Genomic DNA, 25,220 nt, shown 5'->3' with positions numbered 1-25,220 from the left:
ATGATGCTTCTGATACAAAGTAGTTTTCAATTTCTCCCTTCTTCTATATTTTTCCTTTGAAATTTCTTGTTTTCATCTTAGAAAATCATTCCTTATCCAGAAATGAAGTAGATACAAATGTTCCCTTCTAAGTATTGTTTTTATATTCAATAATTTATATGAAATTCATACAAGGCATGAGTTATAAACTTTTTTCCAAAAGAGTCCATTTTTCTAACATTATGCAATGAAGAATTTTATTTATTTATTTGGTACTATATCTTCCTCCAAAAAGGACTTAAGACAATTGACTGAAAAAAAAATTTTTTTTCCTTCATTGGTTGTAATGTCTCTTTGGTCATACATTAAATTCTTTTGTATACTAGGGTCTTTTTTCGGGTATCTAATCTCTGTTGTAGATTTGTTCCACCTACAGTTGAGTCTGTATCATAGTGTCATAATATTTTGATATCTGCCAGACGGGTCCCTTTTGGCTACTCTTGTTTACATTTCTCTTAACTATTACTTTCTGTATATTGTTCTAGATCGAGTCTACAGCCATTTTAATCATTTCCAAAAATTAATTACCCACGCAAAATTTTACTGGGGTATTTTATGTCAAAATTAATACAGGAAGAATCGGTACATTTATAATAGCTAGCATAACTATCCAGGTATGTGGTATGTCTTTTCACTTAAAATTTCCATTTAAAATAGAAAGTTTCTGCACAGGGGCACCTGGGTGGCTCAGTTGTTAAGCGTCTGCCTTCGGCTCAGGTCATGATCCCGGGGTCCTGGGATCAAGCCCCGCATCGGGCTCCCTGCTCAGTGGGAAGCCTGCTTCTCCCTCTCCCATTCCCCCTCTTTGTGTTCCTTCTCTCGCTGTGTTTCTCTCTGTCAAATAAATAAAATCTTAAAAAAAAAAAAGTTTCTGCACAGTGAAGGAAACAATCAACAAAACTAAACATTAACCTACTGAATGGGAGAAGATATTTGCAAATAACATATCCGATAAAGGGTTAGTATCCAAAATATATAAAGAACTGATACAATTCAATATCCAAAAAACAAATAATCCAATTTAAAAATGGGAGAAGACATGAACAGTCATTTCTCCAAAGAAGACATACAGATTGCCAACAGACACATGAAAAGATGCTCAACATCTCTCATCCTCAGGGAAATGCAAATCAAAACTACAACGAGATATCACCTCAGACCTATCGGAATGGCTAAAAATCAACAACCCAAGAAACAACAAGTATTGGCGAGGATCTGGAGGGAAAAAAACCCTTTGCATTGTTGGTAGCAAAGCAAACTGGTGCCGCCCCTGGAAAACTGTATGGAGGTTCCTCAAAAAATTACAAATAGAGCTACCTTACTATCCAGGAATTGCAGTACTGAGTATTTACCCAAAAATACAAAAACAGTAATTCAAAGGGATACATGCACCTTTATTTACAATAGCCAAGCTATGAAAACAACCAGTGTCCATCAATAGATGAATGGATAAAGAAGATGTGATATATATATTCTTTTATATATATATATATGTATATATATAAGAATATTATTCAGCCATTAAAAAAGAATGAAGTCTTGCCATTTACAACAGCATGGATAGAGCCAGAGAGCATAATGCTGAGTGAAATAAGTCAGTCAGAGAAAGACAAATACCATGGGATCTCACTCTTCTGTGGAATTTAACAAAACAAATGAGCAAAGGAACAAAAAGGAGAGAGAGACAAACCAAGAAACAGACTCTTAACTATAGAGAGCAAACTGATGGTTACCAGCCGGGAGGTAGATGGGAGGATGGGGGAACTAGGGGATGGGGATTAAAGAGTACACTTACCATGATAAAAAAAAAATAGTTTTAAAAAATAAATAAAATTTTCTTCTATGCCTGCATTTTTTTTGAAATAGGTAATATGCTTCTCTTATTATGGTTGCTCCTAAATATTTTGCATTTCTGCTGGTTCCTGAAATTTAGTATTATAATGCCCTACGTTTCTGGTTTTTCGGAGACTGTTCTCACCTCTCTAGTTGGGAATCCGTGAGAAAATTAAGTCCTACAGAAAAAGATCTGAATGACCACTTTCAGAATTTTCCAAAGGATAGCACTTAGCCAGTACCATTCTATATGCCTAAAAGAGCTTGTTCCTTACAAACCTACAATCCTTACATACAATGAGTCCCTTGGGCTACATCTCTGTGGGCATCCTGATTGAGAAGAACTGGTACTTTATTTAAACTCTTCAAACTCTTTTCTTCCCCTATGATTTTTACTCACTGCAGATGACTTAACTGACTAATAATACCACAGAGAGAAATATAAAATCACTGAACTACCTTAATTTCCTGCCACAAAATCTACAAATCTACTTGCAACTGAACTTAACCCTCTCCTCTTTCCTGTTTTAAGGAGAGAAGTGTTCCTTCTCTCTAGAGCCACTTCCTCCACTCTGAAGCTCTTCCCTGTGTACCCCTTTGGTGACTCTGTGCTCTCAGCTTTCCCCTCTCTTTCATATCTTCAGTCTCTACTCTTTACTGGATCTGTTTTACCAACATTGGAATGATAGTCTAATCATCCTTCAAAACTAAATTTCAAGTCCTCCCCCAACTATCACCCTCAACTTGACTAAATTTTCTACATTCACTGACACTTCCCACTCATTTCACAAACCAATCAAACCCCAGCTCTCCACTGAAAAGTTTCTTCCTAAAGTCATTAATTCTCTCCACTTAACTAATTCCATAGACCTTTTTCAGCCTTTATCTTGATGACCTTTTAGTGCCATTTTATAGCAGTAACCATTCCCTTTTTTTGAAAGCATTCTTTTTTCTTGCTTCTGTGCCACCAAATTCCCTTCCCTCTCTTCTTACCTCTTTGGGTTCTCCTCAATTATCTCACTGATCCTTATCTTTCTTCCCCACTTTTCACAACTCTTTTCTCATAGCTTCTGTTATCATTTAGTTTTTTTCCCTAGACAATTTTATCCATTACCATGGCTTCGATGCCCATCAAAGTAAATGTCTAGCTAAGTCCTCTGTTCCAGTCAACATATATCCAGCTGCTCACTTCAAGTCTATACAGGATATTTTGCAAGCACATCAAATATGATGAGTCCCAAATTGACCCCATTATCTTTCGATTCTTTCTACCTGCTTCTTTTCCAATGTTTCCTAGCTAAAATTCTCTCCATCCCTAGAGCTATTATCCTAGTCCAGAAATTCTCTCATCCAAACTTATCCATATACCTATAACATGACGCTCCTCTTGCTTGCCTTCCCCATGCCAGTGGTTGACACTTGGGAACCTCAGAGACATTTTTGGTTGTCACAAGGGGGAGGGTGTGGAATCTGGTGAATAGAAACCAGAGACCCTGTGATGTGGCTAAACATCCACAGGACATCCCCCACAACACAGAATTATATCGCCCAAAATGTCAGTAATACCAAGTCTGAGAAACCTTAACCTATACACGGCTACATCTATTTCATCCACTGTTCCTCTCTTCCCCATCTCCACTCCTCCAAACTCCCACTTATGCTCAGTTCTTTCCTTAAATGTCACTTCCTATGAGAAATGTCCTTAACCACTTCCACTAGGTTAACACCCATGACACGCTTCATAATTACATATGATTACTTTTAAAGACATATTTTCCTGCTACACTGTAAAAGAGCAAATCCATCAAAGATTCACTATTTGTCCCCTAGTACCTGTTACTCCATATACCTATTGATTAATATCTTGCCCATGAGTTTTAAACAATAGAACTTTATTCAGAATTTTTTAAAAAGCAAACACAACTCTTGTAAATTAGCAATGTTAACACCTATTTTCCCCACCTCACAGTTATTAATGTTCAAATGAACTGAAGTATATGTAGGTTTATACTGAAAGTCTCGCGTCCTGAGCAAACTGATGGTTGATCACCTCAGGTACAAAATAATTTTTTAAAATTTCAACTTTGTTAAACAAAATTCTATTATTGTTTTAAAAAGTATTTAGAGTAGTTCTGAGCCTTTAGAAAGCCCTCGTGTTCATTTCTGTAATCATCACAATAACGATACTCTAAAATTGTTTCTGGTGTCTTCGGAAATATAGGCTGTGTAGCCTAACAAAAATACTTTATTTTAAATTTATTAACAAAATCTATACCTGAATTTGTAGTGGACCCTTCTAAGGAGGAAACAGTACACTTGAGAAACGTTTTTTCTTTTATTCGGTAAAGTGAGCCTTGCCGTACACGTGTTGTAACAGCTGATGGGTCACCAGTAACACCAGCCTCATCAAAGTGGTGGAAAGAACACCTGAGAGAAATTACTGAAATTCCCTATTGACATAAACTTCAGTCAACTGAAGTGTATTTCTAAGTCAATATTTTTGCACTTTCGCAATTGTTTATCTAATAAAGAGCTATTATTTCATTGATAAAAAGAGCAATCTAGAGGATTTTATTATGTAATTAGCCATTAACTGTATTAAAAGCACTGGTGGGAAGAAATGGGTCATTTCAAAGGGTTGGGGGCTTTATATTATTTCTTAAGATAATATGCTTGCATCATTTCACCAAACTAATGGGGTTACAATTTACCCTAGGTCCAGATTTACCACACAACACATTGTCCTGTGCCCTTAGTTCTGTGGCACCTCTTTTTAATGATTAGATAACTTGAGGATAATGAAGGCCTTATCGTGTGCCTAATTAGCCATGCAGTCCCTAATGGTAGTCTAACTCATTTAGATAAAGGCAGTTTGCTGATCTGTTCCTTGGTTGGGGATGGAGAGGGGAGTCTAGGGAGAAAGTGTGTGAGTGTGTGTGTGCTAGAGACACGTACCCTTTCTCCCTAGCTCCCACCTCCGCCATCCACCCCAACTACACATTGCAGAAGAGATCAGCAAACTGACTACACACACACACACACACACACACACACACACACAGTGGTTAAAACAGAAACAAACCACAGCATAACATTTGGGCTTGCTGATTACTATTAAAGGTTTTGTCTAAATGGGTATATTCCAAATACCAATTCCTTCCATATCCTCAGCTTTAGGCTTTCTGTTTATATTTAATGGAAATTTCTTAGATCAGTAATGGTCTTTTTTTGCCACCTCTTAAGTATCTGATATTAGGTAAGAATAATCGAAAAATTACCCTTCCTAGGCTAATCGGAAATTGTTCAGTAGGTCCATGTAAAGAAACATCAGTTGCCCCAAATCTAACTTAGCTCTGTCTGAAGTTCTCAGTCATTCACCAGGCTCCTCATAAATTTACATGGATTTGTATATTTGCCAACGAGGATGGTTAGCACTTATTGTCCAGTTTGTAGTACATATTATGGCAGACACAAAATAGAAATGAAAACAATTCTTACCTCATTCTTCAGCTTGCTTCCAGAAAACCTTAAAAATCAGTACATTTTCCATTAGTTAAAATATAAATACATAGTTACAGCAATCAAGGAAATGCAGAGGACCCACAAAGGTGGTGACTTCATATCATGATTAATGAAATAAACCTGGAGAAATCGATTTGATTTTCAGAGACCCACACATCCTTCTCAACTTACTTAAAAAACAAGCTATTAAGGGCAAGTAAAATGAAGACTATTTAAGGAAGTCAGATAGGATCTGAGGCAAGCAAAGCACACTTGACAAGAAATATTCGTTTTTGTTCCAGCCTGTACGTTCACTTTACAGTGAGTGTAGCCAGTAAGCTACCAGTATGTTCTTTACCATTTCTGAGTTCATCTTCGTATGACTCAGGTGACTAAAATGATTTTTTTATACAAGTTACTTTACTTTTCAAATTAATTTATTCCTTTGCGAGCTCAGAGCGGATTACCATAAGGCAACCTCAGATGCAGATTTAATTATTCAGAGCTGCAGTATTTAAAAAATAATAATTGTATAGTATCAATGGTTTTGTTGGATGTCACCCCACTTATTCATGACCTCCCCTTGATAGCTAAGGGTAGATTAGAGAAGTGTGTTCTTTACATTCATTTGTGTTTTTCCTTTCATAAAGACTCAACCAGGTCAGTAGCTTTAACTCACTTAAGGTAAAGCTGGTATTCAAAGTATGCATCATTAGAGATGATTTATAATAAACTTTTCATCTCTGTAAGGTGCTGATCAAGCAGATAGATTTTTATTTTATTTTATTTTTAGTAGGCTCCACACCCAATGTGGGGCTTGAACTCAGGACCCTGAGACCAAGAGTCGTATGCTCTACTGACTGAGCCAGCTAGGCACCCCAAGCACATAGATTTTTAAAACAGCTTATCTCTTGGAAAAAAATACATTTTCTGCCTTTATTTTATTGAATCCAGCCAGAAAACAGACTCCAGTCTTATGAGTAAATACTAATTTAAAAGCAATTCTGCTTCCTTGATTTCTCCTTTTCATCTCTCTGGGATACCTTGTTCACTATTAATTTTTCATTAATGATTGCAAATTATGTAAATTGCCCAGTAATCTAGACCACATCATTGTAAATGTCCATACAAAGTTGAAACTAAGGTCTGATGCCTTAAAGAAAACATTTCAATAAGCAAAATGAGAAAGTCTTTTACTCAATTGCTATTATGCATAGTTAAAGAAATACAGAGAACTTGTCTTGAAGAAAATAGAACTCTACCTTGTCAGGCCCTTTCCAGAATAAACGGAGTGGTAATATGCACTGCTCTCTTTGATGCCAATCCCATAATAATGATACCTGGAGCAAGGACAGGAACCAGCTCTGTGTTAATGAAGGAGTTTTTTGAAGGGGAAAAGGAAACTAAAGTATAGTTGAGGGGAAAGTGCAAGAACTGCAACCCCTTGATCACCTTCTTTTCCTGATTTCTTTTTTCAAGTAGCACCTTAATGTGCTAAATTCCTTTGATGGTCATTAGTCCTACTTATGGTCATATTTCTGGCTCTGAGATTAAAAAAGGAGAGCCGCCTACCATCAATCTGCTACTGCCCCCTAAGATATTAGGTTTCAAAAACCAAAACACTTGTCAATGTAGGCATTTAAATGTAACCACTTAAATTTGTAAATGTCAGCACCGGCTCCAAGTATACAAGCATCTATCTGCAAATTGCTGGTTCAATTTGCATATAGGCAATTGAATAAGAAAATGATAGTTTTCCTTTATGGTATATTTATTGGATGGAGAAAACAGTATGACACTGTATGAAGGAAGATATCAATATCATGCATAGGAATATGTATGAAGCATGTGATCTTTCAAAAATCACTTTCCTTATGAAGAATGAGAAGCCCAATTTACTGTCATCTTCACTTCAAACTTTTGTGCAACAATGAGGGAAAAATTATGTCATGAATCAATAGAAATATGAAACATGGAAAGTAACAGTGTTACAAATAATTTGTTATAAATGTGTCTATGGATCTTGAGCCACAGACAGGCATAGCATTTCATCAATTCTCAGGCTGTAGCTCATTCTCCTAAGATGCAGACTTCTGATTTATGACACACCCAAGTACAAATGCTATAACTATGATACAAAAGCTCATCAAATAGTGGGGATTTAGGAAGAGTGGCCAACGTCTGCTAACTTCTGCCTCCCCTCTCCTTCCCCACCCCACTGGACACATTTACTCAGGCTATGAACTTGTCTCCTGGGGAAGAGAATAGCAGGAGGAGGGCCACTTTAAAGTGTGAGGCCCAGAGATAGGTTCTTTCCCATTAAGTTCTAAGGGCAAAGAAGTCACTTCTAATGACCCTCTTTGAGATGGAGAAGAAAAAGTGTTTAAATATGAAAACAAAAAATTAAATATATTATAATAAATGTTTTCAGAAAGAGCTGTTATATTTGAGAAACAATAAGGAAGGATGATCAAGGTAAATGCAGATATTTTATGATTGCTTCAGATTGGGGACAAGTTTTCAATACAAGGACAATGAGTAGTCTGTTAACCTGAACAGAGTAGGTTTATAACCGCTCCTGTTTTATAGTATAGAAAATGCTCCTATAGTAGATGTGGAATAAAAAACCCCTAAGGTATATTGGAACAAAGGGGGAAATGAAGGAAAGATGTAAGTGATGGAAACTCCAAAATATGGAAGTGACATAAGTCTTCAATGAGAAACTAAAAGAAGGAAGCTTATTTAAGTCACAAAGAAGTTAACAAAAGCAGCTATATTAACAGAAATAGATAACGGAAACACCTAAAAACCATGAAAAAAATGAGCAGATTCAGATGTTATTGGGCCAAGTATATTAGAATTAGTTAATGAGTCTAAGAGTCTGAAATAAGTATTAATATTTTCTTTTTTTTTTAACATTTTATTTATTTATTTGACAGAGAGACAGAGCGCACAAGTAGGCAGAGTGGCAGGCAGAGGGAGAGGGAGAAGCAGGCTCTCACTGAGCAGGGAGCCCGACGCAGGACTTGATCCCAGGACCCTGGGATTGTGACCTAAGCCAAAGGCAGACGCTTAATGGACTGAGCCACCCAGGTGTCCCAGTATTAATATTTTCTTGATTAAATTTTGGAACAAAGATATCAGAGGGAATGTCTTTGTATTAGAAGAAATAAAGCAAGGGATGTTTGAGAACAAGGGGAATGATTACAATGGAAATATATTGTAATTTCATGTTCTCTGGCAAAGTTTTCCATTTATTCTACAGATGCTAGAGTTTAATTATATTTTAGCCACTTGCTGAAGTAATATATGTTAAACATTGCTTTAAAAGTTGATCATTTTCTTTTATTAGAACTTTGATCCTCTTGTTTCTCATCTATAATCCTTTTTTCAACATGCAGATAATATTATACGATGGTAAGGTGGTTTGTCATGCAGATTGGAGAAGAAATTACATTGTTTGGTGGTGGACAAAAATCACAGGACCAGTCAAAAGGATGAGCAGGAGTTCAACAAACATTAGAAGACATACTGCATCCTGACGACTATGCTAGATGTCAGTACAATGACAAAACAGACATGGAAGATCAGGTCAGGAATGTGCCTCTGAATTACACTGTTGTTCATTACATCCTGAGCCAGACCACTTGCCAGACACAGAACACTGACCACACTGACCAATATGAAGGCACATTTTACTTCCATTTTTTAAAATCACCTTATGGTCACTTTTTTAAAAAAAACTACAACATCCTTTAGGACTCAGTAATACCGACTAATACGAATTTGTAAATTTTTTTCATACTTATGACTTTAAGGAAAGGGTATTCTCATGACACAATTCATTTGTTCCTTATTTTTCTAAAATGACTGTATTACTTTGCCCCCTCCTTTCCAATCATTAGGGAAAAACATCTTTAAAAATGGAAGTATGTAATGCTTCCAACTACATTCAGACTCAAGATTTTACATTTTACTGCCCCCCACCACCCCAACCCCAACAAAAGAAAATCCTTTTAATTAACAAAAATCGTGCCTTGGAAAAACTTCATTGGCTACGATACTGCCACTGTGCAAAGCTAGAAAATCCTTTTAAAATAGTGTATTTTAAAGATTTTATTTATTTATTTTTGCGAGAGAGAGCACGCACACGGGAGCCTGAGAGCATGAGAGTGGGGGAGGAGCAGAGGGAGAAGCAGACTCCCCACTGAGCAGGGAGCTCACCATGGGACTTGATCCCAGGACTCTGGGATCATGACCTGAGCCGAGGGCAGACGCTTAACTGACTGCGCTACCCAGGTGCCCTAAAACAGTGTATTTTATTCACAGGCCAAACGTAAATGACACTATTAACCCAGACACAACTGAGCCCTCTTTGTTTCAACCGGCCATGTTGCCTCCATACTCTAGAAACAAAAGATATATATATCTTTTATATAATTTTGTATCCTAATTTTGTTTGTAATTAGAAATTCTTAAGTGAAAATGTTTTGAATACGTTTGCGTTCAGCAGAAACACTCCTTCTTCTAGCTCAGCATGAATCATATTAAGCAAGCATTGATAACTAACAGGAACCTCTAAGATTTATACCACTGATCTGGATTTTTCATATTTGATGATCCATGTATAAACAAAGACTCCTTCTAGAATGTAAACTCCCTATAACAGAAAATCAATAAATACTTGTTGAATAAATAAATAACATGAAAAAAGTTAGAAATAACAATGTGTCATAAAGAAAACTTTATAAACAGGAATTTTTCAATTAAGGCCACACATCTAGTATCATATACTTAAATATATTGGCATAATTTTAAATTTGGTAAAGATTAAAGAATTCCTTGTCTAACATGATATAAGGAAATACACTAACTCCTTTAACCCTACATGAGCACTGTATAAACTTATCTATTACTGTCACAATTACTTGCACTCCATAAATAACGTGTTTTCTCACCTCGGCACCCTTACTTGGTTGAATTCTTCATTGGGAACGCCCTTCTTCCTTTCTGTTCTCGTTTCTTACGCCTCAGGCCATAGCTTTAATGCATGAAGCTTGCCTGGTTTCTCAGACAAATCTAATCTCTCTGTCCTTTAAACTCCTCTCTTGGTCATTTATGCTCTATAGCTTTATACCTCATACCACTGGTGTGTATACCTGACTTACCTCTCCCACTAAACTATAAGGTTTAGAGGAAAGGAATGGATCTTTTCCTTCATTGATTTCCTCCATAGAAATTACTGTAGAAAAATCCTCACTTATTGGAGGATGAATCAATGTCTCCTGTTAGAAATTTAGACACTTATAAAACAAAAATTCCCTTAAGGCCAACAGTTTCAATAACTGCCTCGTAGCACTATGCATTCCCAGGTCACCAGTAAAATATTGGGGTCGAACAAGAGTTATATAGCTAAACAATGTATACAAGGGGCATGAAATCAGTGTATTTAAGTAGAAAGACTGCTGCCAGGAATATAAATTTTAATATTTTGTAACGACTATTGTAATGCTTTAGCACTTACATATCTAGTTTCTTCTGGAACCAATAAAATTAATAATCTTTCCCCCTTAACCTTCCTTTTAGTCTACGCGATACATGTTATCACTTGAGTGATGATTTAATGTCTTTGAGAACAGAGAAGAGATAATAAATGAGCAGCTCTGTCTTCCTAACAGCTAAAGGTAAACCTCATAAAACTAGGGAGAGTAATTTCATGCAAAGTATACATGGATTTTTCATCTCAAGTCCAACATTTTACAACATTATTTTACTGTTAATATATTCGCCTAAAATAAATCTTGCTAGGAAATATTTGCCAGAAATATTCTAGTACAACAAAGACATATGGTTGGTGCATGTCAAATAAAAATGTGTCTGCCTGAGTGTGAGCTAGCTAGTTATTTTCATTTATATACCACTACCCAATGCTGATTCTGTGGGTTACTCTGAATAAAGATTCCCAAACATTTCACAGTTCTTTCTCTCTATATGATTCTTATCCATTTTTATTTTAAAATTATATGATAAGTGCTTAAAAATCCTGGGTATAACTAGCTAATTTCTCTCAGAAAATGTTTGCATAATAACAAGGATCTTTGTGATTATCTAATAAATTGTGTTCATTCATTAGTGTCAATTATCCTCAGCCTTACATCAAATGACAGCTATCATTTACATTTTAGCACTAAAGAAGATTAATTCATTAGTTTTTATGTCCACATTTTAAAGTGAACATGTTATAAAATATAAAAGATTTTTAACAGGACAAAGGAAATTATTGCTGCTCTTACTACTAAAATATTTACATTGTGTCTAACACTTTTCTTCACTTGTTGATAAACTTCTACTTGCCCCTATAGTTCTTCCTTTCCAGTTCAGTCCTTATATAGAATTCCTGAAACATATGTTTCCACTGAGCTAGTAGCCCTGATGTTAGTTTACACTGCACAAATGATCACTGATAAGGAAATGATGGGATTAAGCTGTTCAGGGACTTGCAATAACTTTACTATGATAAGAGCAGCTGCCGTATCAGTTTTATTAACCCACTAAATCACTACTAATAAATAAGATAATAGCTTTTGTCCATCATGTCTGAAAACCAAGATTCAACTGATCAAAGTCTACAAGAAATTAAAATGTAACTTCAAATCAAACAGTCTACCCTGTCTATGAAATCTACATGGTGGGTCTCCAACAGTGTTCTCCCTTATTCTTCTGAGCTATTCTGAGCAAGGGTGAGAAGCAGATGCTTTTTCTTCACCACTCTATCCCCAGGGCCTCGTCAGCACCAGGACACTCAATAAAATGCTCATTAAATAAATGAATATTAATAGTGAAACTTTTTTGATAGCACGTACCCTATCCCCACTACTTGCACCTTAAAAACTCTTCAGCAGCATGCTTTGTACGTTGATAAAAATATGAATGGATTGATTACTGATATAATCCATTCATAACATGAAACAGGCAAAAACTACTTTTCATTAGATACTCTTTTGTGCCTATCTGATTTTGTTTCACTGTTACTTTTTCAAAATCCAAATTTGAAAATACTGCACAGAAAAAAAATCAGGTGTATATTTTGGCATTGGTAATAAATCAAAGAGAAGACAATAAAAACCTCAAAAGCCAAGTCAGTTTTTATCTTGGTATTGAGAATGTGCAGAGTCTGCCGCTGGGGCTTCTTGGCAGAGAGGGGATGGTGACAGTGAAGGAAGGGATAGAGAGTGAAGCAACAGAGAGCAGAGCTTTGTCCCTGTAAACTCACTGGCTTTGTCCCCAAGGCTCACTCAGGTTAGATGTTCTAGAGCCAGGCTTTCTGACACCAGATGTTAACCTTTAAAGACCTTTTTCCGGAACCATTGGCAGCAATGGCTTCTCATGTAGAACATGAGACGGGCCAGTGAAAACAAATTATTCAATTATTAATTGTTTCTAATTTTGACAGTGCGTGATATCTCGTGATTTGTGAAATCACCTAGTGATTCTGTCCATCTGGATTTTTTGTTTGTTTTTAATGTATCTATTTTATATATTTTCTCTCTTCCTTTTGGTTGAATAAATTTTTGCCTCATTTTATTCAGTTACTTTTTCATCTTTCACTTTAATGAGGGAAAGAAGTAGCGCCTGCACAAAGGTGAGGACGAATCCTTTTAATACCCAGTGATGTCAGAACTTAGAGAAACAGAACCTGAAAATAGACACAAAATTCACTCCTGTTTTTTAGATCCTACTAATCAATCTCTTCCTCACAAAGATCAGTGCTTCCCAACTATCAGATTTTATACAGGGAGTAAAATTTGAAGAGGTTCCATGAACCCTAAAGGCATCCAAGGACAGTTTTAGAAACAGTGATGCTATCTTGTGCCCAGAATACAGAAGAATCTTTTGAGTTAATCATGATCTAAAATAAATTCTGTCTGAAGGACTCAAATGAAATGACTGGACATACTTTCGCTATTCTATGACATTTGGGCAAAAATTGAGAGCTTCTGTTTTTAAATAACCAACATTAAGCAGTTATATAATATTAATATATTTTAATATATGATCCACAGAAGTCAAATAAATTAATATTAAGTTTATTTATATTTTTGAAATAATTCAATAAATATTTAGTGACAGTATGTTTAAGGCACTAGAATAAACACCACTGCAGTAAAATGCGTTTTGCAAAATTAATGGTAAAATTCACAGAAATTATAAGTTTCTCTTTCTCCAAAATATTCTTACTTCTTCATTTATATTTCTGTGTTTCACCAATTGTTCATATTTCCATAGACATAAAAATATTTTTCATAAGATGTGAATTTTTGACATATTAACTAGCCATTAGAAATGATGATTGTAAAGATAATATACCAACACAGAAAAATGTTTAGGACAAAAATTAAAAGCAAAAAGCAAATGTGTGGCACAACCACACATTTATATAAAACATAAATATCTCTAAATAAATATAAAATAGTTTAAAATGCCTTACGATTGAGGCTTCAGAAAACATTAGCTCTTTAGGAGTGCCTGGGTGGCTCAGTCAGTTAAGCTTCTGCCTTCGACTCAGGTCAGGGTCCAGGATTCTGGGGTCCTGGGATCAAGCCCTGCATCAGGCTCCCTGCTCAGTGGGGAATTTGCTTCTTCCTCTCCCTCTGCCCCCCCACTTGTGCTCTTTCTCTCTCTCTCTCCTTCAAATAAATAAATAAAATCTTTAAGAAAAACAGAAAATGTTTGCTCTTTGAAGAATTTATTAATAAGTTTTTAAAACAGATTAGGCAAAAAATGAAATTTATACCTCAAAAAATCAAAAGTTCAATTAAATAATTATTTTGTTGATATGACTGATATCAGAAAAAAAGTAGGATTTACTAGTTGACAAAGCACAAACTTTAGAGTCAGATAAACTTTGATTTAAATGCCAACATTGTTATTTTACAGCATGCGTGTGGCTTTGGGCAAGTCAATAATCTTTGAACTGCAGTCTCCTCATTTGTAAAACACAGTAATTCTTTTTTTTTTAAAAAAGATTTTATTTATTTATTTATCAGAGAGAGAGAGAGCACAAGCAGGGGGAAGCGGCAGGCAGAGGGAGAAGCAGGCTCCCTCCCGAGCAGGGAGCCTGATGCGGGACTTGATCCCAGGACCCTGAGATCATGACCTGAGCTGAAGGCAGAGGCTTAACCAACTGAGCCACCCAGGTGTCCCTAAAACACAGTAATTCTAATCTTGCATTGTCTTTGTGAGGATTTGAGAGTGTGTGGTTGTGCATGTGCTTGTGTGTGTGTGTGTGTGCAGTGCTCAATAAATAACTTTTAATTGCATTGCTGATGTTTGGATGAACTGAGAGATTAATTCCATATTATTAAGGACAGTCAGGTTGAAAGTATATTCATTTCTCCATCCACTCCTATACTTTAACTCATTTAATTCTCACAACAAACCTGTGAGACAGATACTGTGTACCCTCTTTACTGATGAAAAACCGAACAATTCATCTGGTGTCACACAGCAACTCCATATGGGAGTAATGGGATTAAAGCTTAGAACTGCCCAACTCTAAACTTCATGCTCCTAACTCTAGGCAACTCTTAGAAATAAATAAAGATGGGGAAACTGTCTGGCTAAGAATAAGTACATCAAAACATTGCCAGTTGCAAGATACACAAACTCTACATCTCGCCGTTATCTTTCAACTTACCTAGTTTCCCTATGGAAAATATCTTTTTCCCCAAGATATCGAAATACCATGAATATAACAGGCAAGTTATAAAAAGCAAATGGCATATCAGGAAGGTAGAAAAAAATTCAAATTATTAATGCTTTGCTCTTGGGCACATCTGTTCTTAGATATCAAACACATTGCCTGAAGTTACCACATGTTGTTACATAAACCTAAACACTGGAGCCTCACAGTGTCACAATGGACAGGGTTAATGATTCATCCCTAATCCTAAAGGCTCCTTCTAGGATTAATTGACTTTCTCTGCAGCCTGCCTGCCTGCCCTCTTGCAGATCCTGTGAAGAGGATTTCTCTGCATTGCTTTGCCTTTTTTTCTACTATCTACGTCAAACACCATCTGATCTTTCCTCCACCTACACAATTCAGTAGGAATCAAATTCAGTAGAAATCAGCCAGTTAAAGTGATTCAACTTTGAAAAACAAGTCCTCACTTGGTTAGAAGGGAATTCAGTCGTTTTCAATCTGGCATTTCATTCCTCCTTCTCAGACCACAGGTTATTAACATTAATAGGAGTCAATTAAATAAGTTTTAATTGATCATCAATTATGTAGCCGACAACAGAAAGGATATGAAAATGAATGGGACAAAGTCTCTATCCTCAAAATATTATCTTCTGGGGCACCTGGGTGGTTCAGTTGGTTAAGCGTCTGCCTTCAGCTTGGGTCATGATCTCAGGGTCCTGGGGTCGAGCCCGGCATTAAGCTCCCTGCTCCACGGGAAGCCTGCTTCTCCCTCTCCCGCTCCCCCTGCTTGTGTTCTCTCTCTCTCTGTGTCTCGCTCTGTCAAATAAATAAATAAAATCTTTTAAAAAAATATTATCTTTTGAGGGGAAAAGTTAAGTTAATTTCATATTAAGATAGGTACCAATGAACTGCTGTGAGGGTATAAAGAAAGAGCCTACAAGAAATCAAGAGGTAAGTAAAAATTCAAAAGAAGAGGGGGTTCATGAGGCATTTTTTTCAATGGATAAGCTTTCAACATACCTGTAGGGGAAAGGGCATTTTCCATGGAGGAAGACAGCATAAACAAACGAATGACATTTGAGGGTGAAGCAGAGGGTACTGGGCCCTAATTTGGTGGGAACACAGGTTACAAACTGAGAAATGAGAAGCAGATGATAAGGTAGGCAAATGGTTTGCAACTAAATCATAATGGACCTTGAAGGTCAAAGTGAGAAATATTCGCCATGAGCTGCTAAAACTTTCTGAGCATGACAGACATATGATTGAATGGAAACTTTAGAAGGTCGATTTGGAAGAGTCATACTGACTGGACTGGAAAGACAGAGTGAAGGCCAGATTATGAAAGTGAGAATGGAGAGAGACCAATTCAAGAGAATTCATAGAGTAAGATTTATTCTTTTTGGCAAGTGACTAAGGCTGAGCTATCCACTAGGGTGGTTCCTAGTCACATGTGGGTACTGACCACTTGAAATGTGACTAATCTGAATTGAGATGTGCGATCAGTATAAAATACACCCTGGAGCTCAAACACTTAGCAGGGGAAAAAAGAATGTAAAATATCTCAATAATTTTCATTTTGATTATTTGGTGAAATGACAACATTTTGGATATATTGGATTAAATAAAACACTAAAATCAAATAACATCTGTTCCTTTTTACTTTTTTAAGAGTGGCTACTAGAAACGTTTGAATTAAATATGTGGCTGCATTATATTCCATTGGGCAATGCTGAACTAGATGTTAGGGCAAAGACACTGGATGAGCTAGCAAACGAATGGTAGAAGAGGGAAGAGGACTTAGCAGGTGCTGTGACAGAGAAACCAGGGGAGACACTTCACACGTTGATTTATCCTCAGAGGGCTCTGTCAGCAGGTTCACGCGCTAGATGGGTGCCAAGCAAGATGACTAATGGTAACAATGAGCCAAGGAGTTTCTGTCCAGGTAAAGACATGGGCTAGGACACAAGCATGTGAACAATGGTAAGGGAAGTGAGCAGAGCTACTCTTTCAAGGAACAGCAACGAGAAGCAAAATAACAGAGCAACTGTGAAGAGTAGAGCAGGTTTGAGAGGATTTTATTTTTATCCACCTGAAATAGACCTGAATAGGTTTGTAGGCTGGAGGAAAGAAAACACTGAAAACGCCGCGGACAGAGGCAATCATGGATGAATCAGAACCTGTGCCTGGGGTCCTACAGAGACTGCCGCAAGAGAAAAGAAAAGCTGAAGCTATCAAGAAAGAGAACTTACTTTATGTTTCTACGTACATGAAGAGATGACCAAAGAAGTCATTTGTGCAGGTCACTCGTCTTAAAGGGAAAGGAAGAGGATATTAAGAAATCATCACCTGGGAAAGAAACGCAGAGGAAGAACCTGAATCGTACTTCACCTCCTGGCTTTGGCCTTGCCTTTGGGAGTGCTGTGGGCTCCATCGGACCCCCTACTCAGCCATAGACATGCCCCTTTCGTGACACTGGTGCCTTTGTTAGTGGCTTGAAGATTATGACAATGATTCATTTAAATTATTTTATCGGAAGAAATAACATATTATGATTTTTCAGTATAAGTTTTGTTTTTTAAACATCATTCTAAAATCCACTTTTTTTCTTCTTAGTTCTTACAGATGGTACAAATCTGCTTCGTCAAGAAGAGAATACCTGCTTCCACTCACTGATAAAGACAATCCTTATTTTACATGCGTCAGTCCTCATGTACAGTGTATCATATGTACAGATCTGATATATGCTCATCAGTGGGTCTTACTTTGAATGGCCTCTTGTTCCAAGTCGCCGAGTTGTCAAGAGGGGAAATTTCTGGCGAATTGTCTAAAAGGAAAGTCAATTACTTTAGTTTTTAGGAAGTGTGTGGTTCTATTGCAAGCAACTTGTAACCACTTAATTGGAGAAAGTAAATGTTAAACTTTGAGTAAATATTTAGTCTGGAAGAAGTAACATCAGACATGTACCATATTGATAAGCAATAATACATCAGCAGAGGCAGGAAGATACTTTTTTGATGAGATGATCCTACTGCTCTTGTCTCAATTCCAAAGCGGATCATACCAGTATCTGCTTTCACTTAATGTGACTACGAAAGCAATTATTACCTTACTTACATACTTAAAGGAAAAATTTGAGTATCTTTATAATAATTTTATCTGGAGATTTGCCACAATTAAATCTCCATCTCCAACCCTGAGAGAACACAGGAAACTTTCTCTGCCTTACCAGATCTCCACAGCAGTGTTTTAAAGTTTTTCTTTTCTATGTTCTTTTCTCTAAAATTTGCTAAAAATTAGCATTAGTGATTAAAGAACGAAATCTTTTCTACATGAAACATGAAACTGTATGATCTCCTAAGGGCTCCATGGCAAACTTCTTGTATATGTTCATTTCTTGGGGACTGGTTCTATAGTTTTAATCAGATTCTCAAGGTGCTCCATGACTCCCCAAACAGTTAGGATGATTGCCATAGGTGGACTCATTAAATAGCAACGCTAAAGTGGACATTAGAAATTGCCTTACACAACTTCCTCATTTTAGGGAGTGAGTGAACTGAGTTTTTAAAAAGGTGAAGTGCTTTCAGAAGATCTCACAACAAATTAGTTAGTCACTGTCTAGGCCAGAACCTAAAAAATGAGACTACCATGCAGCATATCACACTGACTCCCGTAAGCAGATACGTTTTCAAAATAAATTTATAAATTATTTTATTTTCAAAAACTGAGAAGCCAGACTACAGTATTCATTATTTTCTAGACAACGAGTCCCTCTACAGGTTAGAATTTGGATTTCAGTTTACATGCGATGCAATGTTTGAGACTTAAGCTTCCTATAGTTTTTCTTTTTTTTTTTTTTCCCATGCAGAACGTGCCCTCTTTAATACCCATCACCAGGCTAACCCATCCTCCCATCCCCCTCCCCTCTAGAACCCTTAGTTTGTTTTTCAGAGTCCATTGTCTCTCATGGTTCATCTCCCCCTCTGATATCCCCCCCTTCATTCTTCCCCTCCTGCGATAGTTTTTCTACACGATCCTAGGTTCTTAAGACGGCAGAGCATGAGACGAATCTCAAAGAACAAGGCTTTCCCAAGAGACTGATATTGTTTCCTGATTCTCAAAATAAGATCAACATACGTAAATATAGTAATGCCAATTCTATAGATTCCCATCCTAACCATACAGGTTGGGCAGAAAGGAATGTTTTTAAATGAGCAATATTTAATCAATCCTCTCACAACATCTTGGAGTTTGCGGTGTAAACATACCCAGAGTGAAATGGAGAATCAAGGGAACTATTTATGAAAGAAAGTTAAAATCTATTAAAAACCCATATGCTTGGACTAGCTAGACTATAAGCACAATCACCAATTGCATCAACAAGATACTTGTCACCTCCACTTAATTTTGCTTCTCAATACAGGCCATACCATACTCTTTAACATATTCCTCTTTGAAGGAAAATGTATGTCACTGCTCAAAGGGAGCTTCCTTTAATGTCACATGAACTCTTCTGATAGCCAGGGTTTTAATATTCAAAACATAAAGTAGTTCAAGGTAAAACCTATAGTAGGTAAAATCAAGACAAAACATATAGTAGTTCCAAATACACCCGTAAGAATTTCATTTACGCTTGTGAAACAAGTTTCTTAATACTCTGTAAGAAAACTTGCTCAGATGAATGTGTTTCCACACCGTCTACCTGACGTGAGTCGAGTTGTAAAGTAGTGTAGTCAATATGTCATTTACCTTGCCAAAGGTGGCTGCGCAGGCTGGCTCCAGTTTCTCTTTCCTGCAGAAATCTAAGTAGTGTGCATAAAGGATGCACCGCGGTAAGCAGACTCCTTCACATACGATGTAATTCTCTTCAAGCCTAAAAAAAAGGCAAAAAATTGGGCCTTTTCTTTTTTTCTCCTTTCCTTTCCCCTTTCACATTGGTCTAATGACAGCTCTGAATACAAACTCTGTATAAATGGGTTCATGAGCAGACATGAGTAGACTTGCTCTATTCCGGATATTATTAAAAGTCAGATCACAAGAACTAATGTTAGAAGAGCAACAGGCCCAATGCACTCCTGTTAGTGCAGTTAAAATACCGTGGTGAACATAATACCACTCCTACCTGGTCTATATCCCAAAGAACAAGGTCTTACTTCTATGGAAATCCTCACTATTCATTACGGTTTGCCCGTGAGATAAAATGGGAATGGTGAAATTGAAGATGATGTTTTTTTTAAAGGATATTCTCAACCCTGAAGGGCTGCCCGGTTTTAGGCCAGCAAATGTTTACAATCTCTAACTTTCATTCACAAACTAGTTCTGAACCCTAAATGGTTAGGGAAGCATGATGATGCATCTATTTGCAAAATACCTAAGAGTAAACTCACTTCGCTTAAGTCTGAAATGGTACTGATCTATTTCTCTTCCTACGCCTTATGCTGTGATCAGTACTGTAACTACCTAATCCATACCATACACTTGAAACACAATGTATGTCTTCAGAGACATTTCCAAATATGACATATATAAATTCAACTCTGTTATAAATATAATTATGTAAATTTTGAAAATTTAGACATAATTCTATTTAACTTGAATGTCTACAATCTCAATTAAACACGATTTACATAAATGTGATAATATATATTTAAGTATTACAAATATCTGAACAACAACTCAAGAACTCAGAACTTGTAGATTGTATTCCCAGTTTTTCTAACAATTCAGTAGGTGATTTTGACTAAAATTTATGTATACTAAAATTATAATTATTCCTATATAGGAACAATGCAATATAGAGTATGCATTCAGATTAAAATTGAGTGCAACTATCCAAGATCTCTGATTTAACCTATTCCCAAGACACAGGAGATAAAAGCTAAAAGAGATGTTCATCAGATGTAAAGCATCAGATGTCCATTTTTCTATGAAGAAAGAAAAAAAAGAACCAAAACCCAGTAAGATTTGCATCCATAAAACCAAACACCTAGTTGACAGTTGAAAACTGGAATTACTCAGCCAGATTTTTCACTTTAATTTTCAACTCTAATTTTTAACATCCCTAATAATCTACACAACCTTAAGGGAAAATTCTCAAAATACAGATAACTCACGTCATTTTTAAAAAAAATATACATAAGACTCTTTTTTAGGAAAGGCTGTGGAAAATTCAAACAAAAATTACAGCATTTTATAGCTTCAAAAAATATGAAAATCACTAAGAAAACATTCAACTATTTAAAAATTATATTTTAATGGCATGCATAAAATGTCAACTGTTCCCCTGCTGTTTTGATGTTCTTGTAGGCATTGTCATTACCTTCAAAATACTGAATAATTCCAGCCATGAGTACCATATTAATTTTGGGTATGACATTTTTTTCCTTTAATTATAATGCAATCATATTTACAAAATAAAAAAAAAAAAACAAGTTTGTTTCCACTCACTTGATTTGAACTGAAAAACTGGAAGTGATCTTTCAACAGCTCTCCATAATATATCTTTAATCAACACTTCTGCCCCAATTATCCTAATAAAGTAGTTGTATCCTAAATATTCCAGATAATTAACTCAAATATTTACTGCTTCAGTGTATTTTTAACCAGTAAGTGTGACATCAACTTCCATAGTTAAACCATAACCTTAGAATATTTGATTTATATTTCAAATATTTGAAAAGGTTTAAGTATATAATCACAAAAATTTAGTATATGCAAATTTTAACTCAACTGAAAATAAAATTTACTAGGTTTTTCTGGTAATTTTTTTAGCTATTATTTTTTCTATTGTATTTTTCTAAGGTTTAGATCATACTTCACATATAAACATCTTATACAACTAATCAGTAAATAGACCTTTTTAATTATTTGCTTGTTATTTGTAACTTGGGAGGAAATTTATACCCCTATTTCTTCATAGTATGTAGGAAAGCCTAGAGTTTTTACTTTAGATCCCTCTTCCTTTTAGATAATATTACAAAATGCTCTCTATATGTAGAAAGCCTACTGATAAACTCTTGGTTTTAAAAGGTTTTCCTCAAAATCCAATTCATGATATTTCACTATAATAAATCATATATGACAGGTGCTATAAAAATAGTTGAACACTTATTTAAGATAATAGTAATATTTTAACTGATTTTTCTATGTCTTCTCATTCACACATATTTCACCTAATGACCAGTACACAATTGTTAATTTGCCCTCATATGGATAAAGACAGTATTAAGGTACTTCCTCCTTATAAGTTGTTTTAAAGAATCATGTTTTATAAACACAAAACTATCACATAACAAATATATGATAAGGACCAAATTGATTTTATGTTAAGAAAGCAAGTCATAAAAACATTTGTCATTGCTGACATTTGACAAAATTATACTTTGGGTCAATAATGAACAAAGTGATGGGGTTTTGCATTGCAGATCATTTTTTATCAATACCAGAATATCTCTCCATACCAAATATTCAGTGAAAAAAAATGGATAAATTTCCTATTGGTATTTTAAACTTCCCCCAAAAAGTTCGAGGGAGAAGCAAACTGAGAAAAGCAGATTCTGAAGATACTTTTTTTTTTTTTTTAAATACTGACTTTTAAGACTCAACAGGTGCTGAAATGTACCCCTGTGGGAGTCTTACCATTGCAGGGTGAGCTGAGTCTGCTTCTTTTTATCCTTCATCATCTGCGTGATGGTTTTTTTCTGAGAGAGGTGTAGATCGGCTGCTTTGGTTTTGTTGTCGTGACTCTCTCCATCCTCTTCTTCAGAGGAAAAGTTACCATTGCTTAAATGCATTTCTGATTGCAAGTTGAAAGAATGATAAAGAAAATCAGAATGTGAAATCAATTAAATAGTCTTTAAAAGTACCCTGGCGTCAAACGCGGTGGTCTAAGGGGGGGGTGGGGGCGGTGAGAGGAGAACTATGTAAAATCCCTCAGAGTTCATTTCCAGTTGACAAATATTTTCCTAGGGAAAATACAAAGATCTGGACTGAACACTCTACATACATGTTATGTTTGCGATGTGTTTACTTTTATTTGCCCTTCTTAGAATTCACCCGCTCCCCAGTCACATCCCCCGCGAGGGCAGAGAGCTCACCTGATTTAACTCCCACCGGCAGCTCCAGGTCTTCCCCTCTCTCCGCGCTGCCCAGCGCGCCCCCGGGCTGCGCTTCAGCCTCCAGGTACACGCTTTCCTCGGGGTAAATGAGCAAGCCCTTGCCCAAGAGCTGCACACAGCACTCCCCCTGGGTCTCAGGGGAAACTTGGGGCGAAGGCTGCGCCTGCAGGAAGGCGTCTTCCAGCACCGGGACCTTGGCCATCCTCCTGGCCGCGGGAGACCTGCGCACCCGCCGCTGGGCCGGCGCCCCGCGGAGCCCGGAGCCCAGAGCCCGGGGCGGGGCGGGGCGGGGCGGGGCTGGGGACCTGCGGCCGCAGGGGCGGGGGCGGAGGCCGCAGGCTCCCCGGCCCCCCGGCGTCGAGGAGAAGGAAGGCAGGGCACAGGTACAGCTCAGACCTGGGGACGGGGTGAGCCGAGGCGGGACTGCCTTTCTCCACCTGTCTGAGGTCTGGGCAGATGCTCAACTAGGAACTCACTTCCCCACCTGCGCCCGTCTCGCCGGGAGTCCCATTCCCATCTTACCCCTTCTTTCCTCCCTTTCTTACATCTTGCGCTGGACCGGAGGACACTTTTCACACCCAAAGCTCCCAGAAAGATCTGAGAAAACCCCACTCTCTTGTCCGAGGGAAGAGTGGCTGCAACTGTCCCCATCCCTAGTCTCTTCAGACACAAACGACGCCCTGGCCGGGCAGCCTTGATTCTGCGAAGCGGGGCAGAGGTGGACCCTAGAGCACCGCTCAGTCTTTGCACCCCTGAGCCTGGTTTGTTTTTTCTCGGATTAATCTTAGGGGTTGGTGAAGGCTCTTCTCAGAGACTTGGGGACAGACGCCATCGCATCACCCGCGTGTCCAGACTGCCCTGCTCGCGGATGCACAAGGGCTCAGAATCCCAGGCCTCGCCTCTTTTGAGGATTCATTTGCTCCCTGCAGTATTTTGTGACTTCAAGCATCCCTGACAATTCCTCATCTATTATACCTAGGGGTAGTGCAATGGACGTTTGTTGAGATGAAGAATGAAATCGCCGTATTTCATTTCCAGTCCAAAATGACAAGAGAGTCATGCAGGGTGCAAAAAATGATAACTTGTGCTCTTTTGAAGAAGGAGAAATCAGTTTAGAGTTGGGGTGTGTGTTGCCTGACTGCCACATAATCTTTCATTCCTTCCATCTTCTGTTCTTTTGACAAATATGTCCTGTGCTTACTGTATGCTTAGGGCCCCCCCCCCCAAAAAAAGCAAGGAATATGCTTTGGTTCACCTTGCCCCACCACAACCAACAACCTGCCATCCTCTCGTGGAGCATTAGAAAGAGAAATCACCCCTGAACTTGAATTTAATATTAATCTACATTACATCAAAATTTTACTTAGGAAAAACAAAATGGGACTCACGGGGGTGGATGGCTGAATGGGTGAATTATTGAGAGGGGTAATATAATCTAAGAGCATTACCCTGCTTAAGCAGCCGAGATTATGGACATATTTGAACCTTTCCCTGTTTTTAGCACCACTTGCTGGGAAAGGCATCACTTTGCTGTCAAAGATTTCCTTCCTACCTGGTACTTCCAGCAGCAGGTCCAGGCTGGGGCCACCCACCCATCCATACATCCAAAGGTTGGAGGCTATTACCCACCCCTCCCTCAGGGAGAACTTTGTCTATCAGTCTTCTCCACCCAGTTCCCCCAAAGCCCCAGAACTTTCTCAGTCCATGGAGCTTAGCTCTTCAAGTTTAGAATGTTTCCTCTTTATAGAGATACCCTCAGATTCATCCTATAAAAGTTCTAGTGATTAACTATGTGTACACAAAAAGATTCTACTACTTATATCACATAAACAGAAAAAACATATTCAGGAATATTATTGGGAATTCTTTTTGAATTTTTAAAAATGCTGACCACTTGTTATCCAGGCTAATTGTGTGTGTGTGTGTGTGTGTGTGTAAGTCATACAAACACTAAATGAGTATCTGGCAATTACCCAATTGAATTGATCAATGGAAACACAAACCAAGCTCATTTAATGCCTTTAGTGAAC

General features: G+C 37.3%; 1 protein-coding gene and 1 pseudogene across 1 annotated transcript in view; both read right to left on the bottom strand.

The window, feature by feature from the left end:
- RFX6 (regulatory factor X6) overlaps nucleotides 1-23,392 on the bottom strand; it is a 56,441-nt gene extending 33,049 nt beyond the window's left edge. Inside the window, exons 1-6 of the mRNA XM_006734550.3 lie at nucleotides 23,170-23,392; nucleotides 22,712-22,868; nucleotides 19,823-19,946; nucleotides 17,839-17,900; nucleotides 6,636-6,713; nucleotides 5,371-5,398 (exon numbers count right to left, since the gene is read on the bottom strand). Coding sequence (XP_006734613.2) covers nucleotides 5,371-5,398; nucleotides 6,636-6,713; nucleotides 17,839-17,900; nucleotides 19,823-19,946; nucleotides 22,712-22,868; nucleotides 23,170-23,392 — 672 coding nt within the window. The remainder of the gene's footprint in view (nucleotides 1-5,370; nucleotides 5,399-6,635; nucleotides 6,714-17,838; nucleotides 17,901-19,822; nucleotides 19,947-22,711; nucleotides 22,869-23,169) is intronic.
- Nucleotides 9,387-9,454, bottom strand: LOC115941361 (U4 spliceosomal RNA; annotated as a pseudogene).
- Nucleotides 23,393-25,220: the final 1,828 nt, after the last annotated feature.

Source organism: Leptonychotes weddellii, chromosome 8 (assembly GCF_054177405.1).
Source record: "Leptonychotes weddellii isolate Sample4059 chromosome 8, ASM5417740v2, whole genome shotgun sequence".
Classification (NCBI taxonomy): domain Eukaryota; kingdom Metazoa; phylum Chordata; class Mammalia; order Carnivora; family Phocidae; genus Leptonychotes; species Leptonychotes weddellii.
This window is presented reverse-complemented; position numbering and strand designations above follow the sequence as displayed.